The sequence below is a fragment of the Mirounga leonina genome, unplaced genomic scaffold (assembly GCF_011800145.1).
Source record: "Mirounga leonina isolate KUSES-001 unplaced genomic scaffold, KU_Mleo_1.0 Mir_174, whole genome shotgun sequence".
Lineage (NCBI taxonomy): Eukaryota > Metazoa > Chordata > Mammalia > Carnivora > Phocidae > Mirounga > Mirounga leonina.
This window is the reverse complement of record NW_023270451.1, coordinates 74512530-74533466: the sequence shown is the minus strand read 5'-3', so window position 1 is coordinate 74533466 and position 20937 is coordinate 74512530. Positions and strand designations below refer to the sequence as shown.

Genomic DNA, 20937 nt, shown 5'->3' with positions numbered 1-20937 from the left:
AATAGCAATATATTAGACCCAATCCAACAGTAAATCCTAATTGCAAATATCTACAATTCTTTTTATGTGTATTAGACCTCCTTAAAGGCTACACTTAGTACTTTATACTCTAAGGACTGCTACTATTTGAGTCTATTTAAAGAACTAGAAACAATGAGACATAGTGGGGGCAGTTCCTATGGAGGATCATAAGTCCCTGAGCTTGTGGAATTATGAAATTATTCTGATTACATCAAAGTAGGTCATTGCAGGTATTTTAGGAGACCAGCTCCCCTGACTGGACATAAGTGGCTGCTTTTATGAGTAAAGGATACTGGGCAAAAAATAGGAAAAGCCCCCCATCTTTATCAGGAACTGCCTGTAGGAGAGCCCTCCTTCACATTTAATAGCCTAACTTTAACATAGGAGACCATAGGAGATTGGAAATTCAATTTGTGTCACAATTACTTCACTTTCAGGATTAAAAATCAAGTTTGGTTTTCAGAATTCTATGCCTTGAAGCTACAGAAAATAAGGGACTTTTGTTAGCTATGTAATAAAATCATTAACTAGAACCTGAACTAGGGATTTTCTTTCTCCAAGTTCTTCAACTAACATTGAAATAGCCCATCAACCAACTTCATTATGCTTATTTTCTCTAACATGTTCTATGGCAGCAATTGCTTGATCTGCCAAAGCTGTGCTTCTTCTATAGGCATATCATTATAGATGTCTACAGGTGTTAAGTAACTATTTCGCTGATGTATATCATGAACCATCAATGTCTCCTTGACCACTGGAAAGAGGGTTATTAATGATTTTCAATCTAATCAGAACATCAACAACAAAATAACATATACACATAACAGAATCAATTCAGAGAACCCATCTTCAAGGTTCTTGTTCCTCTGGAACCACTTCCAGTACCAATTTTTGATATCAGGGTTTTATCGGAAAAGCTATCTTCATGAGTAATATAGGACAAGAGATTTATTATAAATAATAGACAATGCCCAATTGTGGGACCTGTGGACAAATCTACACAAACTGTTACCTCTGAGGCTGGGTTGGACTTGACATAGTTATGAAACAGGGAGAGCAATCTGTAACTTATGGAAATGCACCAGAATCTATAAAGACAAACTGGAACCAGAGTCTGTCTCTGAACTACCTCAATGATGCTGGAGACCTGCAGGAAAAGCTGGTACCTTTTACGATAAAGTGGCACATGCGCCTTCACCAGGATTTGAGAAACCAAACCAGAAGATCTGATGGGAGCTGGAGGAGCTGGGTTATATGCTGCCCATGTCAACAGCTGAATGAGCAGATGAGGGACCACACATGTGTGCCACACTACCTTAAGTTCCTCACTTACCCATCTGAGCATAAAAATGGCCACTTCATTTCCACCTTCTAAATCCTGCACACATTTCCCGAGGCCAAATACAATCTGGAAATTGAAAAAAAATTTTATTAAACAACTCTTGAATGATGAAGATGTCAGCAAATAAAAAATAATAGTAATGTGGGGCACCTGGGTGGCTCAGTCATTAAGCATCTGCCTTTGGCTCAGGTCATGATCCCAGGGTCCTGGGATCGAGCCCCACATCGGGCTCCTGGCTCTGTGGGGAGCCTGCTTCTCCCTCTCCTCCCTGCTTGTACTCTCTCACTGTCTCTCCTTCTCGCTCTCTCTCTCGAATAAATAAATAAAATATTTAAAATAATAATAATAGTAGTAATGGAAATCAGATCAATGAACATATCAGAATCTAGGAGCTATTTTTAAAGCAATAATCAAAGGAAAACATGAAGCACTAAAGAGTTACAGCAGTGAAAATAAAAATTAAAAATAAATTAAATCAATATAAAACTAAACAAAATGAAATCATTAATATAAAAACTAGAAAAGAATAATAAGACAAAAAGAAAGCACAAGGAAGGAAAAAAATTAAAGATATAAAAAATGAATAGAGAACAGAAAAACTTAACATCAAGTTAATAAAAAAAAAATCCTGGAAGCTGGAAAAGAAGCAACATAAACAAATCACTAGCAACTAATCAAACTTTAAAGGGGGAGAAAGCACAAATTTACAAAACAAGTAATGAAAATGTGGGAGAAAATCCACTTCCATCCTGACTGAATAAGATTGCATGGGACCAGCCCTTCATCAGGCAACAGTTGTAAGACCTGGTCAAAGCCTAAAACAATTATTTGAAGGCCCTTGAGAGTGAACATAAACATGGAGCTCTGGGAGGGGTGTCAACACATGAAAGAAGAAAAAGGCATTGGATAAATTTTTCATTTATTATAGTTTTCAGCGTTAGGGCAGGTCACAGTCTTCCCCATATAGAATGGCAAAACCTCTGCTAGAAAATCCACATTCATTTTAGTCTAGAGTTTTGAGAAACCACAGCCAATGAATAATGAGGGAGAAAACCTAGACAGGAGAGAACCAGAGAGATGGGATCTCAAGCTTTAAGTAAATCTCTGCCCAAATCTCTGGCTAAAGCTTGAATCATGTATCATCAGGTAGACTCAAAACATCTTACCAAAAAAACAAAAAACCAAGACCTGTACTGAAATGTCAGACACAGGGGCACCTGGGTGGCTCAGTCGGTTGAGCATCTGACTCTTGGTTTTGGGTCAGGTCATGATCTCAGGGTCCTGGGATTCAGACCCATGTCAGGCTCTGCACTCAGCAAAGGGTCTGCTTCTCCCTCTCCCCGCTGCTCCTCCTCCCACTCGCTCTCTCAAATAAATAAAATCTTTAAAGAAAAATATGAAATGTCAGATGCCACCCAACAGTTGGAAGCTTAAGTCTAAGCAAGATGATTAGCTTTAAGTTAGAACAAAACAAAAATCCTCATTGGAAACTGTAACAGAATCCAGTCAAAATATGCATAATATCCAGAAAAAAATTAAAAATTATTTTATATTTGACTTCTGGGAAGGATGGCAGAGTAGGAGGATCTGGGCTCATCTTGTCCCACAGATACTCCTAGATACTACCCACATCAGTGTAAATAACCCAAATAATTATTCCAAGAGTGTCAGAACAAACTCTCCATTGCTAAATGTAGAGAAGAGTCCACATCAATGAGGGTAGGAAGGACAGAGATGAAGTTGGGAACCAAATGGACCCACAGGACTGTCTGTGGGAGTGACGGATGCCTTGGGCATGGAGAGGGGAGAGAGGAGCCGACCTCACACCAGATACTCCAGGCACAGGGGACCCACACTAGGAAGACAAATGCCCATAACATTTGGCTTTGAAAACCAAAGGGGTTTAACTTCACACGTTCTCACAATCAGTGGGGCTTAACATCTAGAACTTTAAAATCAGTGGGTTCAGCTCTGGGAGAGCTGGAGGGCAAAAGGAAACTGAATCCCTGCCCTTAAAGAAACAGCATAACAAACAGCCCCACTGAGATACAGCATAAAAGCAGTTTGAAAAACACCTAAGGTATACAGGGGGGGGGGTTGGTTACTACTCTCAGAGCATGTTCTGGAGGAGCAGGGATCAATGGGAGACTTCTCCAAGAACAAAAGAACTGTTAAGTGCCATTTCCATGTTCCATCACCGAGCCTAGATACATGGACACCAATGGAAATCAGCACAACACCAACACTCTCCACCTAGCATGCTAACAACATGCCTACCCCACGAACTTCCTCAAATCCACCCCATCCAGCTAGGCCTTGGCTCCTGGTCTCCCCCCATAGCAGACTCACTAAAACATTGCTAACACCACATGCCCTACCCCTGTGCTCTTCTGTGGACCTGCCCCCTCCAACTCAGCCTCGTCAGTAGCCCATCCAAAGCAGTTCCACAAGCATGACAGTGTGCAAGCAACCTCAACAGGGGCCAGCACCACTCCAAAGTGATTCCTGCCCTGGGATAGGGGAAAATAACCACACACACCAGTCCCACTGTGGCCCCAACAGTAGGCTGGGGGCAGACATCTGCTCTGACTGCAGGCACTACCCACCAACAAAAGCCTCCCAGGGGACAACACAAGGAGAGTGCCCTGAAATTTGGTACTATTGTAGGTCTGGCAAATGCCTGGTCTGACCCAAATCAATCCCAAGGCAGCCTCAGACTGGCCCACTAACAACACAGGGACCACACCCTGCCCACAACAGGCAAAAAGAGCTATAGCAGATGACTGGACTAAAAGCAAAAGCAGCTTAGCTACAACAGAAGGGTACATGCTCCACACATAGGAGAAACCCTGAAGTGCCAGATTCTGGTGAACATGGACATTGCACTGGAGGGCATTACAGGACCTCTTCTTCATAGGCCACCACTTTTGAGAGCAGGAGACATAGCTTACTTTCCCAACACATAGGAACAGAGAGAGTTGGATAATATGAGGAGACAGAAGAGTATGTCCCAAAATGAAAGAACTGGACAAAATCACAGCAAAAGACCTAAGCAAAATGGAGATAAGCAATATGCCTGATAGAGAATTTAAAGTAATGATCATAAAGATACTCACTGGACTTGATGATCTCACTGAGATACTCCACTCTTTTCTCAACAAAGAGATGGAAAACATGAAAAAGAACCAATCAGAGATAAAGAACTCAATAACTGAAATTAAAAATACATAGTGGGAATAGATAGTAGACTAGAGGAAGCAGAAGGATGGATCAGCAACCTGGAGGACAGAGTAATGCAAAGTAATCAAGGTGAACACAAGAGAGAAAAAATAATAAGAAATGAAAATAGATTAAGGGAACTCAGTGACATATCAAGTGTAATAACATTTGCATTATAGGGATCTCAGAAGCAAAAAGGGAAAAGAAATTTATTTAAAGAAATAATAGCTGAAAGCTTCCAAATCTGGGGCAGGAAACAGATATCCAGATCCAAAAGACACAGAGAGATCCTAACAAATTCAACCCAAGGAGGTCCACACTAAGACATTTAAGCTAGCTAAAAGTAGGGAGAAAGAATTTTATTTATTTTTATTTTTTTAAAGATTTATTTTAGAGAGAGAGCATGAGTGGGGGAGGAGCAGAGGGAGAGGGAGAAAGAGAATCTTAAGCAGACTCCCTGCCAAGCGAAGAGCCTGATGTGGGGTTTGATCTCACGACCTGAGATCATGACCTGAGCTGAAATCAAAAGTTGTACACTTAACCGACTGAGCCACCCAGGTGCCCCTTAAAGAGAGAATTTTAAAAACAGCAAGAGAGGGCGCCTGGGTGGCTCAGTTGGTTAAGCGATTGCCTTCGGCTCAGGTCATGATCCTGGAGTCCCTGGATCGAGTCCCGCATCGGGCTCCCTGCTCAGCAGGGAGCCTGCTTCTCCCTCTGACCCTCCCCCCTCTCATGTACTCGCTCTCTCTCATTCTCTCTCTCAAATAAATAAATAAATAAATCTTAAAAAAAAAAAAACAGCAAGAGAAAAGAAGACAGTTACATACAAGGGGAAACCCCATAAGGCAATCAGCTGATTTTTCAGCAGAAATTTTGCAGGCCAGAAGAAAGTGGAATGATAAATTCAAAGTGCTGAAAGAAAAACAAAACAAAACTAGAACCAAGAATTCTCTATCCAGCAAGACTATCATTTAGTATACGAGATATAAAGAGTTTCCCAGACAAACAGAAGTTAGAGAAATTCATCACCACTAAACCAGCCTTACAAAAAATGTTAAAGGGGACTCTTTAAGTGGAAAGGAAAGACCATAAGCAAGAGTAAGAAAAGCAGGAAGCACAAAAGCAGTAAAATTAAGTATATTTATAAAAATCAGTCAAGGGATTCATAAAATAAAAGGATGTAAAGCATGACACCAAATACCTAAAATGTCAAAGGAGAGGAATAAAAATTTAGTGCTTTTAGAATGCAACCATTGAATTACTACAGACTTCCATATGCATAAGATGTTATATATAAACCAAATGGTAACCACAAATAAAAAACCAGTAATAAGTATGCAAAGAGAGAGAGAAGGAAATAAATCCAAGTATATCACTAAAGGAAGCCAGCAAATCATGAGAGAAGAAAGGAACTGAGAAGAACCACAAAAACCACCATAAAACAAGAAACAAAATGGCAATAAGTACATACCTATCAATACTTATTTTGAATTTAAATGGACTAAATGCTCCAATCAAAAGACATAAGGTGACGGAATGAATAAAAAAGTAAGACTCATCTCTATGCTGCCTACAAGACTCATTTGAGACCTAAAGACACATGCAGATTGAAAATGAGGAGATGTAAAAGCATCTATCAAGCAAATAGAAGTGAAAAAAAAAAAAAAAGCCAACGTAGCAATACTTATATTGGAAAAACAGACTTTAAAACAAAGACTGTAGCAAGAGACAAAGAAGAACGCTATATAACCATAAAGGGAACAATCAAATTAGAAGATATAACAACTATAAATGTTTAGGCATCCACATGGGAGCACCCAAATACATAAAGCAGCTAATAACAAACATGAAGGAGCTAATCAATATAATAATAGTAGGGTTCTTTAACACCACACTTACATGGATAGTTAAACCATCAAACAAAATCAACAAAGAAACAATGACTTTGAGTGACACATTGGACACCATATGGATTTAACAGATACTCAGAACATTCCATCCTAAAACAGCAGCATACACATTCTTTTCTAGATCACATGGAACATTCTCCAAAATAGATCACATATTAGGTCACAAACAAGTCTCAACAAATTTGAAAAGATTAAATGTATACTGTGCATCTTTTCTGACCACAATGCTTATAAAACTAGAAAGTGACCATAAAAAATCTGGAAAGAACACAAATACATGGAGATTAAATAACATGCTACTAAACAATGAATAGGTCAACCAAGAAATCAAAGAGGAAATAAATATCTAGAGACAGATGAAAATGAAAATATAATAGTCCAAAATCTTTAGGATGCAGCAAAATTTGTTACAAGAGGGAAATTTATAGCAATACAGGCGTACCTCAAGAAGAAAAATATCAAACAACCTAACCTTACACCTAAAGGAGCTAGAAAAAGAACAACAAACAAAATCCAAAATCAGTTGAAGGAAGCAAATAATGAAGATTAGAGCAGAAATAAATGATATAAAAACTAAAAAAAACAATAGATCAATGAAACCAGCAGCTTGTTCTTTGAAAGAATCAACAAAGTTGATAAACTTAATTTAGCCAGACTCATCAAATTAAAAAAGAGAACTGAAAAGCAATCAGAAATGAAAGAGAATAACCAATACCACAGAAATACAAAGGATTATAATAAAATATTATGAAAAATTATATGCCAATAACTTAGACAACCTAGAAAGAATGGATAAATTCCTAAAAACATATAACCTCCCAAGACTGAATCAGGAAGACATAGAAAATTTGAATGGACAGATTACCAGCAACGACTGCTTAGACCAGACAGCTTCACAGGTGAATTCTACCAAACATTTAAAGAAGAATTAATATAGGGGCACCTGGCTGGCTCCATTAGAAGAGCATGTGACTCTTGGTCTCAGAGTCATGGGTTTGAACCCCATATTGAATGTGGAGACTGCTTAAATAAATAAACTTAAAAAAAAGAAAAAAGAATTAACACCTATACTTCTCAAACTATTCCCAAAAATATATATAAGAGGGAAGGAAACTTCCAAATTTATTCCATGAGGCCAGCATTACCCTGATACCAAAACCAGATAAAGAAACTAAGAAAAAAAATATAAGCCAATATCTCTAAAAAACATAGACGTAAAAATCTCCAACAAAATATTAGCAAACTGGATGCAACAATACATTAAAAAAAATAATTCATCATAATCAAGTGGTATTTATTCCTGGAATGCAAGTGTGGCTCAGTATGTGCAAATCAATCAATGTGATACATTGCATCAACAAGAGAAAGAATAACAACCATATGGTAATTTCAATAGATGCAGAAAAAGCATTTGACAAAGTATAACATCCATGCATGATAAAAACCCTCAACAAAGTAGGGTTAGAGAGAACATACCTCAACATAATACAGATCATATAGGAAAAACCCACAGCTAATATCATCCCCAGTGGGGAAAAACAGAGATTTTCCTGTAAGGTCAGGAACAAAACAAAGATGTACACTCTCACCACTTTCATTCAACATATTACTGGAAGTCCTAGACACAGCAATCAGACAACAAAAAGTAATAAAAGGCATCCAAATTGGTAAGGAAGAAGCAAAACTTCCACTATTTGTAGATGATATGATACTGTATATAGAAAACCCAAAAGACCACCGAAAGGGCTAGAACTGATAAATGAATTCAATAAAGTTGCAGGATACAAAATCAATACACAGAAGTCCATTCCATTTCTATACACTAATAATGAAGAAAGAGAAATTAAGAAAACAATCCCATTTATAATTGCACCAAAAAATAATGTACACCTAGGAATAATCTTAGCCAAGAAAGTGAAAGACCTGTACTCTGAAAACTATAAATTGATTGGTTAAAAAAATGATTAAAAAATGAAGATGACACAAATGGAAAGATAATTCATGCTCATGGACTGGGACAACAAATATTGTTGAAATGTCCATACTACCCAAAGTAATCTACAGATTTAATGAAATCCCTCATCAAAGCACCAACAGCATTTTTCACAGAACTAGAACATATAATCTTACAATTTGTGTGGAACCACAAAAGACCCTGCATAGCCAAACTCACCTTGAGAAAGGAGAATTAAACTGGAGGTATCACAATCCTAGATTTCAAGATATACTACAAAGCTGTAGTCGTCAAAACAGTGTGGTACTGGCACAAAAATAGACACATAGATCAATGGAACAGAATAGAGAGCCCAGAAATAAACCCATGATTATATGGTCAATTAATCTTTGACAAAGGAAACAAGGATATGCAATGGGAAAAAACAGTCTCTATACCAAACGGTGTTGGGAAAACTGGATAGCAGCATGCAAAAGAATGAAATTGGACCACTTTCTTATATCACACACAAAAATAAAACTGAGAACGGACTAAACACCTAAATGTGAGACTTGAAACCATAAAAATCCTAGAAGAAAGCACAGGCAGTAACTTCTCTGACGTCAGCCATAGCAGCATTTTTCTAGATTTGTCTCCTGAGGCAAGGGCAACAAAAGCAAAAATAAACCACTGGGACTACATCAAAATAAAAAGCTTCTGCACAGCCAAGGAAATAGAATAAAAAGACAACCTACTGAATGGGAGAAGATATTTGACAAATGACATAGCTGATAAAGGGTTAGTATCCAAAATATACAAACAATTTAAACAACTCAACACCCCCAAACCAAGTAAGTCAATTAAAAAATGGGCAGAAGACATGAACAGACATTTCTCTAAAGAAGACATCCAGATGGCCAACAACAGATGCATGAAAAGATGCTCCTCATCACTCATCATCAGGGAGATGCAAATCAAAACTGCAATGAGAGATCACCTTACACCTGTCGGAATGGTTAAAATCACCAACACAAGAAACAATATGTTTTGGCAAGGATGTGGAGAAAAAGGAACCCTCTTGCAGTGTTGGTGGGAATACAAACTGGTGCAGCTACTGTGCAAACAGTATCGAGGTTCCTCAAAAAAACAGAACTACCCTATGATTCAATAATTGCACTCCTATTTACCCAAAACTACAAAAACACTAATTCAAAGGGATACATGCACCCCTATGTTTATAGCAGCATTGTTTATAATAGCCCAGATATGGAAGTGACCCAAGTGTCCATCGACTGATGAGTGGATAAAGAAGAGGTGGTGTATATACACACAGACAAGGACACACACACACAGGAGTATTATTTGGCCATAAAAAAGAATGAAGTCTTGCCCTTTGCAACAACATGGGTGGATCTAGAGAGTATAACGCTAAGTGAAATAACTCCATCAGAAAAAGACAAATATCATATGGTTTCACTCATATGTGGAACTTAAGAAACAAAGCCAACAAGCAAAGGGAAAAAAATGAGAAAGAGAAATCCAGAAATAGACTCTTATAGAGAACTGATGGTTGCAGAGGGGAGGAAAGTGGGGGAATGGGTAAAACAGGTGATGGGGATGAAGGAGTGCACCCGTGATGAGCACCAGGTGTTGTGTGGAAGTGTTGAATCACTCTATTGTACACCTGAAACTGACATAATACTGTAGGTTAACTAACTGGAATTAAAATAAAATCTTAAAAAAATGAAAAATAAAACAATTTTTAACATGCACAAAAATGTGAAAAACATGGCACTAAATAGACTGTTAGAAGTTTGAGAGCTGTTTACAGTATGAGAGCTAAAATGTGACGGCAGAGTCATCTTGTTCACCCTCAGCTGGGAATGTGTCTGTTGGGCCAAGTTGTCACTGTGCTGAGCATGTGCATGTCTGTCATTGCCCACGGAAGTGCTACAATTGTTTAAGTGTTTATTTGGAGGTTATACATTTTAGCATGAAGGCAAATTGACAAATATAGAATTCATGAATAATGGGGATCACTATATATGTGCTTAGTTTGCCATATAAACTAGAAGTTTTTGAGCAATAGAAAATTAGTCTTCACCTCAATAATTATTTGAAATCTTAGTAAGCGTATTCTTTTTTTTTTTCTTAGCCTGTGGTCTTTAAATCTAGCTGCACATTGTGGTTACCTAGAGAGCAAAAGCAAGCACATATTCAAACAAAAATAGTAATATCAGGACCTATCTCGGAACAACTGAATCAGAAGCAGATCGTGTGGGGCCAGGAATTAGTAGTCATAAGCGTTTTGTTACTCGAGAACCATTAATTTAGAATAAGTGGGGTTTTGTCCTATTCATGGAGGTTAAGTGGACATAGTAAATTGTGAAAACATAGTAAAACTCGTAAATATGAACCCGACATGATAGACCCTCACTCCATCCACACCTGATGTACAGTCAAAATAAAAAGTCTAATTTTCTCAGAGGACATTTGCCTCCTGTGCATTTGCTTGGTCTTGTCCCAGTTCACAAAGCAGAGTTAGAAGAATAAGTAAGGTAGAATGGCTTGTCTCTGGAATACCCAATGCCCTTTCAGGAATGTGCCCACATAAGCCTCAGACCTCATGGAGTCACTTTGGCTCAGGGATTTCAATCTTTGCATTGTTTCCATCCTAGTCTTTCTAAGGCATTCCACTCCTATCTGGTGGTCACCTACTGGGATCCAGGGCTGAATAGGTTTACTCTTTTCTTGCCAGGGTTCCTGGACAAGCAGGCACCATGTGATTTTCCCTTCTTGAGGCAGGAAATGAGACTAATAAAGAAACAGAAGTACAAAAAGGGAAAGGTGAAGGAATGGGGAAAACTTTGTGGATATAACACCTGCACCTTTTGATTAAAGTTATGATATATATATATATCTGAAAATGGTATTTGTTCCTGTGACTCACATACTTTGGAAGTAACTTGTTCCTTATAGATCCTGGATATCAGCCCTTTATCTGTAGTGTCATTTGCAAATATCTTCTCCCATTCTGTGGGTTGCCTCTTTGTTTTGTTGACTGTTTCCCTTGTTGTACAGAAGCTTTTTATCTTGATGAAGTCCCAAAAGTTCATTTTCACTTTTGTTTCCCTTGCCTTTGGAAAAGTGTCTTGAAAAAAGAGATTACTGCCTAAGTTCTCTAGGATTTTGATGTATTCCTGTCTCACACTGGGATCTTTCATTCATTTCATTTTGTGTATGGTGTAAGAGAATGGTCAAGTTTCATTCTTCTGTATATAGCTGTCCAATTTTCCCAGCACCATTTATTGAAGAGACTGTCTTTTTTCCATTGGATATTTTGTAGGTCTTCTTTGGAGAAGTGTCTGTTCATGTCTTCTGCCCAGTTTTTGACTTGATTATTTTTTTGTGGAGGGTGTTGAGTTTGAGAAGTTCTTTATAATCTTGTCTGTGCTGCCCAGAGCAATCTATACTTTCAACGCCATCCTGATCAAAATACCAATGACATTTTTCAAAGTGCTGGAACAAATGATCTTAAAATTTGTATGGAACCAGAAAAGACCCCAAATTGCCAAGGAAATGTTGAAAAAGAAAAACAAATCTGGGGGCATCACGTTGCCCGATTTCAAGCTATATTACAAAGCTGTGATCACCAAGACAGCATGGTACTGGCACAAAAACAGACACATAGATCAATGGAACAGAATAGAGAGCCCAGAAATGGACCCTCAATTCTATGGTCAACTAATCTTCGAAAAGGCAGGAAAGAATGTCCAATGGAAAAAAGACAGTCTCTTCAACAAATGATGTTGGGAAAATTGGACCGCCACATGCAGAAGAATGAAACTGGACCATTTCCTTACACCACACATAAAAATAGACTCAAAGTGGATGAAAGACCTCAATGTGAGGAGTCCATCAAAATCTTTGAGGAGAACACAGGCTGCAACCTCTTCAACCTCAGGTGCAACAACTTCTTCCTAGACACATCTCCAAAGGCAAGGGAAGCAAGGGCAAAAATAAACTATTGCAACTTCATCAAGATAAAAAGCTTTTGCACAGCAAAGGAAACAGTCAACAAATCCAAAAGACAACCCACAGAATGGGAGAAGAAATTTGCAAATGACATATCAGATAAAGGGCTAGTATCCAAAATCTATAAAGAACTTATCAAACAACACCCAAAGAACAAATGATCTAATCAAGAAATGGGCAGAAGACATGAACATTTCTGCAAAGAAGACATCCAAATGGCTAACAGACACATGAAAAAATGTTCAACATCCCTCAGCATCAGGGAAATACAAATCAAAACCTCAATGAGATACCACCTCACACCAGTCAGAATGGCTAAAATTAACAAGTCAGGAAACGACAGATGTTGGTGAGGATGTGGAGAAAGGGGAACCCTCCTACACTGTTGGTGGGAAGGCAAGCTGGTGCAGCCACTGTGGAAAACAGTATGGAGGTTCCTCAAAAAGTTGAAAACAGAGCTACCCTACAACCCAGCAATCGTACTACTGGGTATTTACCCCAAAGATACAAATGTAGTGATCCGAAGGGGCACGTGCACCCCAATGTTTATAGCAGCAGTGTCCACAATAGCCAAACTATGGAAAGAGCCTAGATGTCCATCAATAGATGAATGGATAAAGAAGATGTGACACACACACACACACACACACTGGAATATTATGCAGCCATCAAAAAAATGAGATCTTGTCATTTGCAACTATGTGGATGGAACTAGAGGGTATCATGCTAAGCAAAATAAGTCAATCAGAGAAAGACAAGTATCATATGATCTCACTGATACGAGGAATTTGAGAAACAAGATAGAGGATCATAGGGGCAAGGAGGGAAAAATGAAACAAGACGAAACCAGAGAGGGAGACAAACCATAAGGGACTCTTAATCTCAGGAAACAAACCGAGGGTTGCTGGAGTGGTTGGGGGTGGGAGGGATGGGGTGGCTGAGTGATGGACATTGGGGAGGGTATGTGCTATGGTGAGTGCTGTGAATTTTGTAAGACTGATGAATCACAGACCTGTACCCCTGAAATAAATAATACATTATATGTTAGTAAAAAAATAAATAAAATAAAAGATGTGGTCTATATATACAATGGAATATTACTCAGCCATCAGAAAGGATGAATACCCAACTTTTACATCAACATGGATGGGACTGGAGGAGATTATGCTAAGTGAAATAAGTCAAGCAGAGAAAGTCAATTATCATATGGTTTCACTTATGTGTGGAACATAAGGAATAGCATGGAGGACATTAGGAGAAGGAAGGGAAAAATGAAGGGGGCGGAATCGGAGGGTGAGATGAACCATGAGAGACTATGGACTCTGAGAAACAAACTGAGGGTTTTAGAGGGGAAGGAGGTGGGGAGATGGGTTAGCCCCGTGATGGGTATTAAGGAGGGCATGTACTGTATGGAGCACTGGGTGTTATAAGCAGACAATGAATCATGGGACATTATATCAAAAACTAATGATGTATTGTATGGTGACTAACATAATAAAAGATAAATTAAAAAATTAAAATTCTTATAGAAACTCACATGTTTTAAGAAATCAAGATCAAATAATTTTGGAAAATATTTGGCAAATAAAACTATTTTAATTTAAAAACAAAAAGGAAGTAACTTGTTCCTGAAAAATATATGCAAACAATGATAATGACTTCTTTTTTTTCCTTTTTTGGGAGGTCAATTCAATTATTTCATAAGGTAAGGAAGCATTCGTTCTGAGCCTTGATGACGTTTCATTTTGGATTAATATGTTTCCCTTTTTATAAAAAAGGGAAAGTTAATTTTCTTTGTACTATCCTCAGTGGACTGGGGTGCTGGTGCTACTAGACACCGTGGATGAATGTCACAGCTTCTTCAATCAATTCTTCTGTGACTTTGAACTTAACCTCAGTAAACCCAAGTTTCCCTATAAGCAAAACAGTGAGTGACAATAATATTACCTCTCTAAGAGTTCCTGGGAAATAATCTATGAAAGATAGTTGGCACTGTTTGTGACATCTAGTAGATGCTTAAAAAGTATTAGCCAGCCTAGTTATTATTAATATTAGCTCTTATTATGTTCCAGTAGCCACATTTTAAAAAGTAGTAAGTAACTGGTGACATTAATTTTAGTAATATACCTTATTTAACCCACCCAATGTAAGCCAAATTATGATGATTTTCATTTTAAATGAGAATAACTTTATATTGTCTTTTTTCATATTAAATCTTTGCAATCTTGTATTTCACAGTGAGGGCAGGTCTCAATTTAGACTGTAGCATTACGTGTTTTCACCATGCAGCTTCATCCTCCACCCTCAAAATTTGAACTGTGCCAGAAAAATACTCCTCAGAAAAATCAAAATGAAACCCCAAACACAGTTGTGTAAAGCAGGAGCACTTGAGAGTGCTCAGGTATTCCCACTGCTCTTCTGTCCGCCTCATACAGCCCACGATCCCCATCCCCGCGGCTCGGCCGCAGGTGTGGATCCCAAGCGGAAAACCTCGGCCCTTCAGCAGGGCAGACAGCTGCTTTACTGCAGGAGCTTCAAACAGGCCAATACACTTCGAGCACACTGAGGGCCCTGAAGTCCCGTTTACGGAGACAAGGCCACCATCATGTGGAAACTGACGGAACTGCAGTGAGATTTCCGTCCCCACTGCAGGGGGGGGGGGGGGAGGGGGGGGGGGGGGAGAACGGGGACTCAAATGACTCAAATGACCAAGTCATCGGTGCATCCCCACTGGGGAAAACTTCAAGAACGCCTGCTCAGCACACCTAAGAAAGGTGAAGTCAACCTCGAGAGGATCCAGAGAAGGTTCAGAGAAGACCAGTTACTATTTCAAGGGAAATAAAAGACAGACCAAAATAACTAGATTAATATATGATCAAATTCAATGAAATCATAAAATGTAAAATAGAGTCTCATACAGATCTGGGCATACTGAAACCAGGGTTCACATGGTAACTTTAAGAATAGTTTTGTATAAAATTCACATTTTGGGCCAGGAAACTTGTTAGCAATCTTTACTGTAAGAGGAGAAAGATTTTGAATAAAGTAAGTGTGAGGAGATGATGAGTTCTCCCTTTTGGAGAATATTCAAGCCAGTATAATCAGTCATCAGGAAGATCTGAAGTGACAAGATGTCTTCCAAATGGCAAATTGCTTTGGCAATATTACCCAATTTCTAAGATGATTCTATACACAGTCTGTCTTCTGGTTCAAAACACTGTAACATGGTACATAATATTATGATTTTACATAATATAATATTATAAGAGTTTCAAAATATTCAAACACATAAGATGTAGGCTCATATACTTGAAATGACCAGGGCATGTGTGTTGAGAAAAATGGGAGATAATCATGTCACATCAAAAACACGGTACTGCAAATAATATATCATCTTTTGTTTTCACATCTTTCACCGAAAGATCCGTGTTTTCCTTTTCCAGAAACAGGACCCCCAAACACACAGATATTTCCTCCCTGGAAAATTCCAGGACATATCATTAACCGTATGCTTTCTGAGACTTTAGAAAAGATTATGTGATTACCGAGAGCCAATGTGGATTCACTAACCAAGCATTTGTCAGAACACATTAGCCTGTTTTAATAGGATTGACATGTGGGGTATAATGATTTCTACATGGCATTTAAACAAAGGTTACTCTTATTTCCTGGTTAATAATATGGTAAAATATAGTCTGGATTGCTGTCCTGCAAACTAATGAGAAATTTCTCCAGAGATGTTTAGGTCTTTGATATTCAGGGGCATTTGTAATGTAATGTTGCTAAACTCTGGGATTTATCTTGTCCTTTTAATATTTTAGCAATGACATGACCAAATGAAGAAAATAGGGCTATCAAATGTGCAGACGACATAAAGTTTGGAGGCCAGCTAATAGGATAGAGATCGGGACCAACTTTTAAAATGACTGTGGCAGGTCTAATCCAAAATAATGATATTTAACAAAGATAAATGATCTTTCATTTTAGTCAAAACAGTGAACTTTACAACCGGATTGAGGAGACCTTTCTTGGAAGCAATTCATATTTAAAAATCTGGAATTTTTGTTTATCACAAAACAAATATAAGTATGGTAACACAAAAGCAATTTTATTTTACTCAAGTGGAACTGTCGGGCCCAAATCGAATTTGGTCATCATCCCACTGCCCTCTCTGCTAGCCAGATAACACCTAAGACACACTGTATTTTGGGGCTCCATTCTGAGAGATAGTGACAAGTTAAATGGTAGATGGAGAGAGTTTTTTGAGATGGTAAGTGCTATAGCAGCTACTTTTTTTAAAAGATCCATTTTAAGGAATTGTAGTTATTTTCAGTATAGCAGAGTGGTTAAGCTCACAGATGACAGAATCAAAGAGAACTGAGTTCAAGTCCCAGAATAACCAATAACCTGGTATTCTGACTTTGGGCAAGTTATGTGAACCTCAATTTCTGCATTTGTACATCACTTATGGTAATACTGACAAAAGGGGAGAGATGCTAGTGGGAGTTCGATTCTAAAGAGGGTAATACATACTCCATTTAGCTTTGTAAGGTGAAATCCATAGACGAAGAGAGATTTTGATTTAATACATCCTATTAATCTAAATTACCCAATTAAATCGCCCAGCGATTTAGATTACCTGAGGAATGAGCTCTTTGTCACTGAAGCTTTTTAAAGGAGTCTGAATTACCAGCTCTAGGGGGATACCTGCTGTCAGTTGGAGGTCTGACTACATGTAGGACCGTTAATTCTCATCTCTATAACTATGTCATTTCAACAAGCAGTTACTGTCACCATGCACCGCACAACGAACAGATAGGCAGGTGGCCTCCCTCTGAGTCTAAGGGAAATAGGCATATACTGAAACTACTACATTACAGTGGGTTAAGGAACAAGCACGGAGTTAAGATTAAAGTACAACAGAGGAGGGATCCTCCAGGACAGTCATCAGTCACCTGTCTGTGCCATCTCTTTAGCCCGCTGATCATCTTTGTTCTTATGTCAAATGTCACCCTTTAGAACTAAAACATCAGAATACCTTAAAGCTTATTGGTGGCCTGCAACAAATTATCTTCTCCAAAATCCAATTCCAGCTTTCTATCCATTTCCCTCTCCCCCAGCCTTCTCCAGGAACCTTTCCTCCTTTTATCTTTCTAGGGAAGTCGAGCAGGAAACAGTGTATGCTTCTCCTTCACATCCTATTCTCCCTCCTCTCAGGATGTTTGTTTGTTTATTTTTTAAGAGACGTAATCTCACTGTTTGCTGAGGAGTGAGGAATAGTCCTTATGGACCTAGGACTGATGTCCTAAATCCTTTCTATCGACAACCATTTCTTTCAGTTATTAAAATAGTCTCCATTCCAAGGCTAAGTGCTGAGCTTCCACTGTGACTGGCCTTGAGTGTTCTTGGAAAACACAACCAAACATAGTTTTCAACTCTTTCGTTCTTTGGAAAAACACAACCAAACATAGTTTTCTAACTTTATTCCCCAGCTGTATGGACATTCTGCCATATCCTTTCTCTCAGACTGCTACTTATCTTGGCTTTCAGTAATGCACAAAATCACCCCCTTTTGAAAGGGAAAGAGGGAAATCAAACTGTTTTCTGTTAATGAGACCATTCTATTTATTTTATGGGGGGACATCTGAGAAAAGGTGGTAACTTGGCTGCTGATCTTTCTGCAAAGAATGCTTTTCAGTTTTAGGCATTCTGCATCAAATTTAAAGGAAGAGAAGTCATCTCTTTGGAGAGCCAAATAGGGTTGCTATGGACTTGAAACAGAACTTTTACCTAAGTCCTATCACATCCCAAATAATTATAGCCTTGTTTTTCCACTTCTTCCTCTGGCTGCTGGATCCATTCCATATTCAGGGCACAAATTGATTAGGTAATGAAGATGTGTAATCAATCACTAGCCTGGCAGGGACACAAGGAAGGCACCCCAGCCAGAGCCCTGTCTGATCCCTGAGGAGAGAGGATATGCTGAGGCTGGTGGCTGGCCAGAAACATTTCTCTTGAGAATGAGACAGTTTGGAATATTTTTCTCGTCATGCAGATTTTATCATCAGTTTATATTTGAATCTTTGAAGTATTGCAAGAACTACTTAGCAATAGAATAGTCCCTCCTTATCGGCAGGGGGGATACGTTCCAAGACCTTGAGAAATGCCTGAGATAGAGGATAACGCTGAACCTTATATATATTAGATGCTGGTTTTTTTCCCTACCCACACATACCTGTGATAAAGTGGAGCCTGTGAATTAGGCACAGAAGAGATTAACAACAACGGTAATAAAATAGAGTAATTACAAGAATATATTGCAATAAAGGTTATGTAAATGTGTGAGCACTCTCTCTCTCAAAATATCTCACTGTACTTGTACTCACCCTTCTTCTGGTGACGCTGTGGGGTGATAACACGCCTGCGTGGTGAGAGGAAGCGGGGTGAATGATGAGCGCACTGCGTCCCAGCGTTCGGCTACTCTTGACCTTCTGACAATCGGTTAGAAGGAGAATCATCTGCTTCCAGGCTTGTTGACCACCAGTAACTGAAACCACCAAAATTGCAACTGTGGATAAGGGGGGAGGGGGACTACTTTATTTTAGTTTCTAGATGCTTTTGTTGTTATTTTGGTTCAAATCCTGGTTTAATTTCTAGTTTTACGATCTAGTTATCAAAGCTCATGACATAATTTCTGCTTTTTCACATTTGATGAGGCTTTTTTTGAGGGAAAGCGTATGATCAGTCTTTGTCAACATACCAAGAACTCTTTAAAAAGGGTGTATTTTGGTTTTCATCATATGATATTACTAGAGGGAATGGGTGGGGAGAAGAGGTATCTGATAATTCCAAATACAGTTAAAATAAAAACTACGGCCAATTTTCCGTGATTCTGTAGGCACGTTAACCAGTATACATAACCATAATGAAAATGGGATAAACCTGGGGTGGTCATCCTGCTGCCCTTTTGCTTCCTGAAGTCTCTCTCTTTTTCCTAATACATTTTCTGTTAATTTTTCTGGGTTTCCAGATACACATTTTCCATCTTCAAATTGCAACTGAGTTTGCTTTGTGGCTTTCTAACATCATTATTGCAGAAGGCACTCTAAGTACCGGCAGATTGTGTTCTTCGAACATAACCAGCTTTTCTATTTTTAACATTTGCTTTTAGTGTTTTTTTTTTTAATCCTGAATACCTATAGAAATCTCTTTTGCCATTGTAAGTACAAGGAAGAGAGTTGTGTGGATTTTTTTTTCATTGAATTCTCCAGCATATGATCATCCAAGTCTGTCTTCACACTCATGTGTTTCTAATTGTCTGTTTGATTGTTCACTAATGAAATGTTAATCTTGTTTCTTATTGTTTTGGATCCAATTATTCTGTTGTTCATTCAGGAACAACTATGAGTTAGTATCTTCATTATTCCTCTATCTGTTGTATTCTTCACTGTTTTCTTGTCCTATCCTTTCCTTCTGCTTTATGGGAACATCCTCAAGTTTGTCTGGTGTATCACTGATTCTGCCCCTTATTGCTGTGGAAGAACATTAATATTCTTCTTTTCAGTTGTATTTTTAATGTCCGTGAAATTATTTCTTATCCCCCTCATTTCTAATACATTGTACCTTGTTTTGTCTTTAAACTAGCTCATGATTTTTCCTGGTTTTCTTACTTGTTTCATAGAAGCCATATAAAAGAAAAATTCAGAAAATTAAACACCGCTTTCTGCTTTTTCTTTTTCTCCTGGCTACACATAAATCTTAGAGGATGTTCTCTTCTTAGTTTATTTCTGTTGAAATTCATTTTTTTAAGCTTGATATTTTATAGTATCCATGTGCAGTTTGTGGGTTGTTGTGGTTTTTTTTGTCGTTGTTGTTGTTGTTGTTGTTTTAATTTTCCATCCCCTTATCTAATAATAGGAGTTTTCTTCCAGATAATTTTTTCTTTTCAGGAGCAAAATGCCTCATCTCGATTCTTTCTTCAAAAAGTCAAATCCCTATTTTGGTTTATAGTTGGGAGCAAGAAGTTTTAAACTCTGTTCCAAGTGCCTGGCAGAATTTCATCATCACCATCACAGCTAACAAATACATAGCATTTACCATTCGCCAGGCATTGTTCCAAGAGCTTTACGTATTTCAGTCACTCAACCCTCCCAAAAGCCCTATGAGGTAGATACTATTATCATCGCTATTGTAGAGATGAGAAAATTGCAGAACAGGAGACTGAATAACCTTTTCAGATCACTCAGCTGGTAAGTGGTAGAGCCAGGATCCCAATCCAAGCTGTTTGGCCTTACACTCTACTCTTACCATTACGTGTGATGGCTTGCCCTCTCTTACTGTTTTTTTTTCTCTGTATCAGAAGTTCAGAAATTTTTTGGATCTTAGTCATCTCCTTGCCTACAATGGATCTCTGGACCCTCCAGGTTTAGATTCCCTGCTTCAAACTGATCGAGTACCAAATATAGTATCTCTAGAAT

The 20937-nt window shown here is 38.3% G+C and overlaps 1 protein-coding gene across 1 annotated transcript; it reads right to left on the bottom strand.

Moving 5' to 3' along the window:
• Positions 1-840: 840 nt before the first annotated feature.
• On the bottom strand, positions 841-19044 carry LOC118021392. The gene is made up of 2 exons (XM_035021463.1): positions 18847-19044; positions 841-1429 (listed from the first exon to the last, which is right to left on the bottom strand). The coding sequence occupies exons 1-2, from the start codon at positions 18976-18978 to the stop codon at positions 851-853; spliced, it is 711 nt and encodes a 236-aa protein (XP_034877354.1). The 5' UTR covers positions 18979-19044; the 3' UTR covers positions 841-850.
• Between the last annotated feature and the right edge of the window lie 1893 nt (positions 19045-20937).

Bases quoted from the DNA above. Each gene is read 5' to 3' on its own strand.
- LOC118021392 (XM_035021463.1), bottom strand. From the start codon at position 18,978: ATGATTCTCCTTCTAACCGATTGTCAGAAGGTCAAGAGTAGCCGAACG. The intron at 1,430-18,846 runs GTGAGTACAAGT...TTCAATTTCCAG, and splicing joins ACAGCGTCACCAGAAGAAGG to ATTGTATTTGGCCTCGGGAA.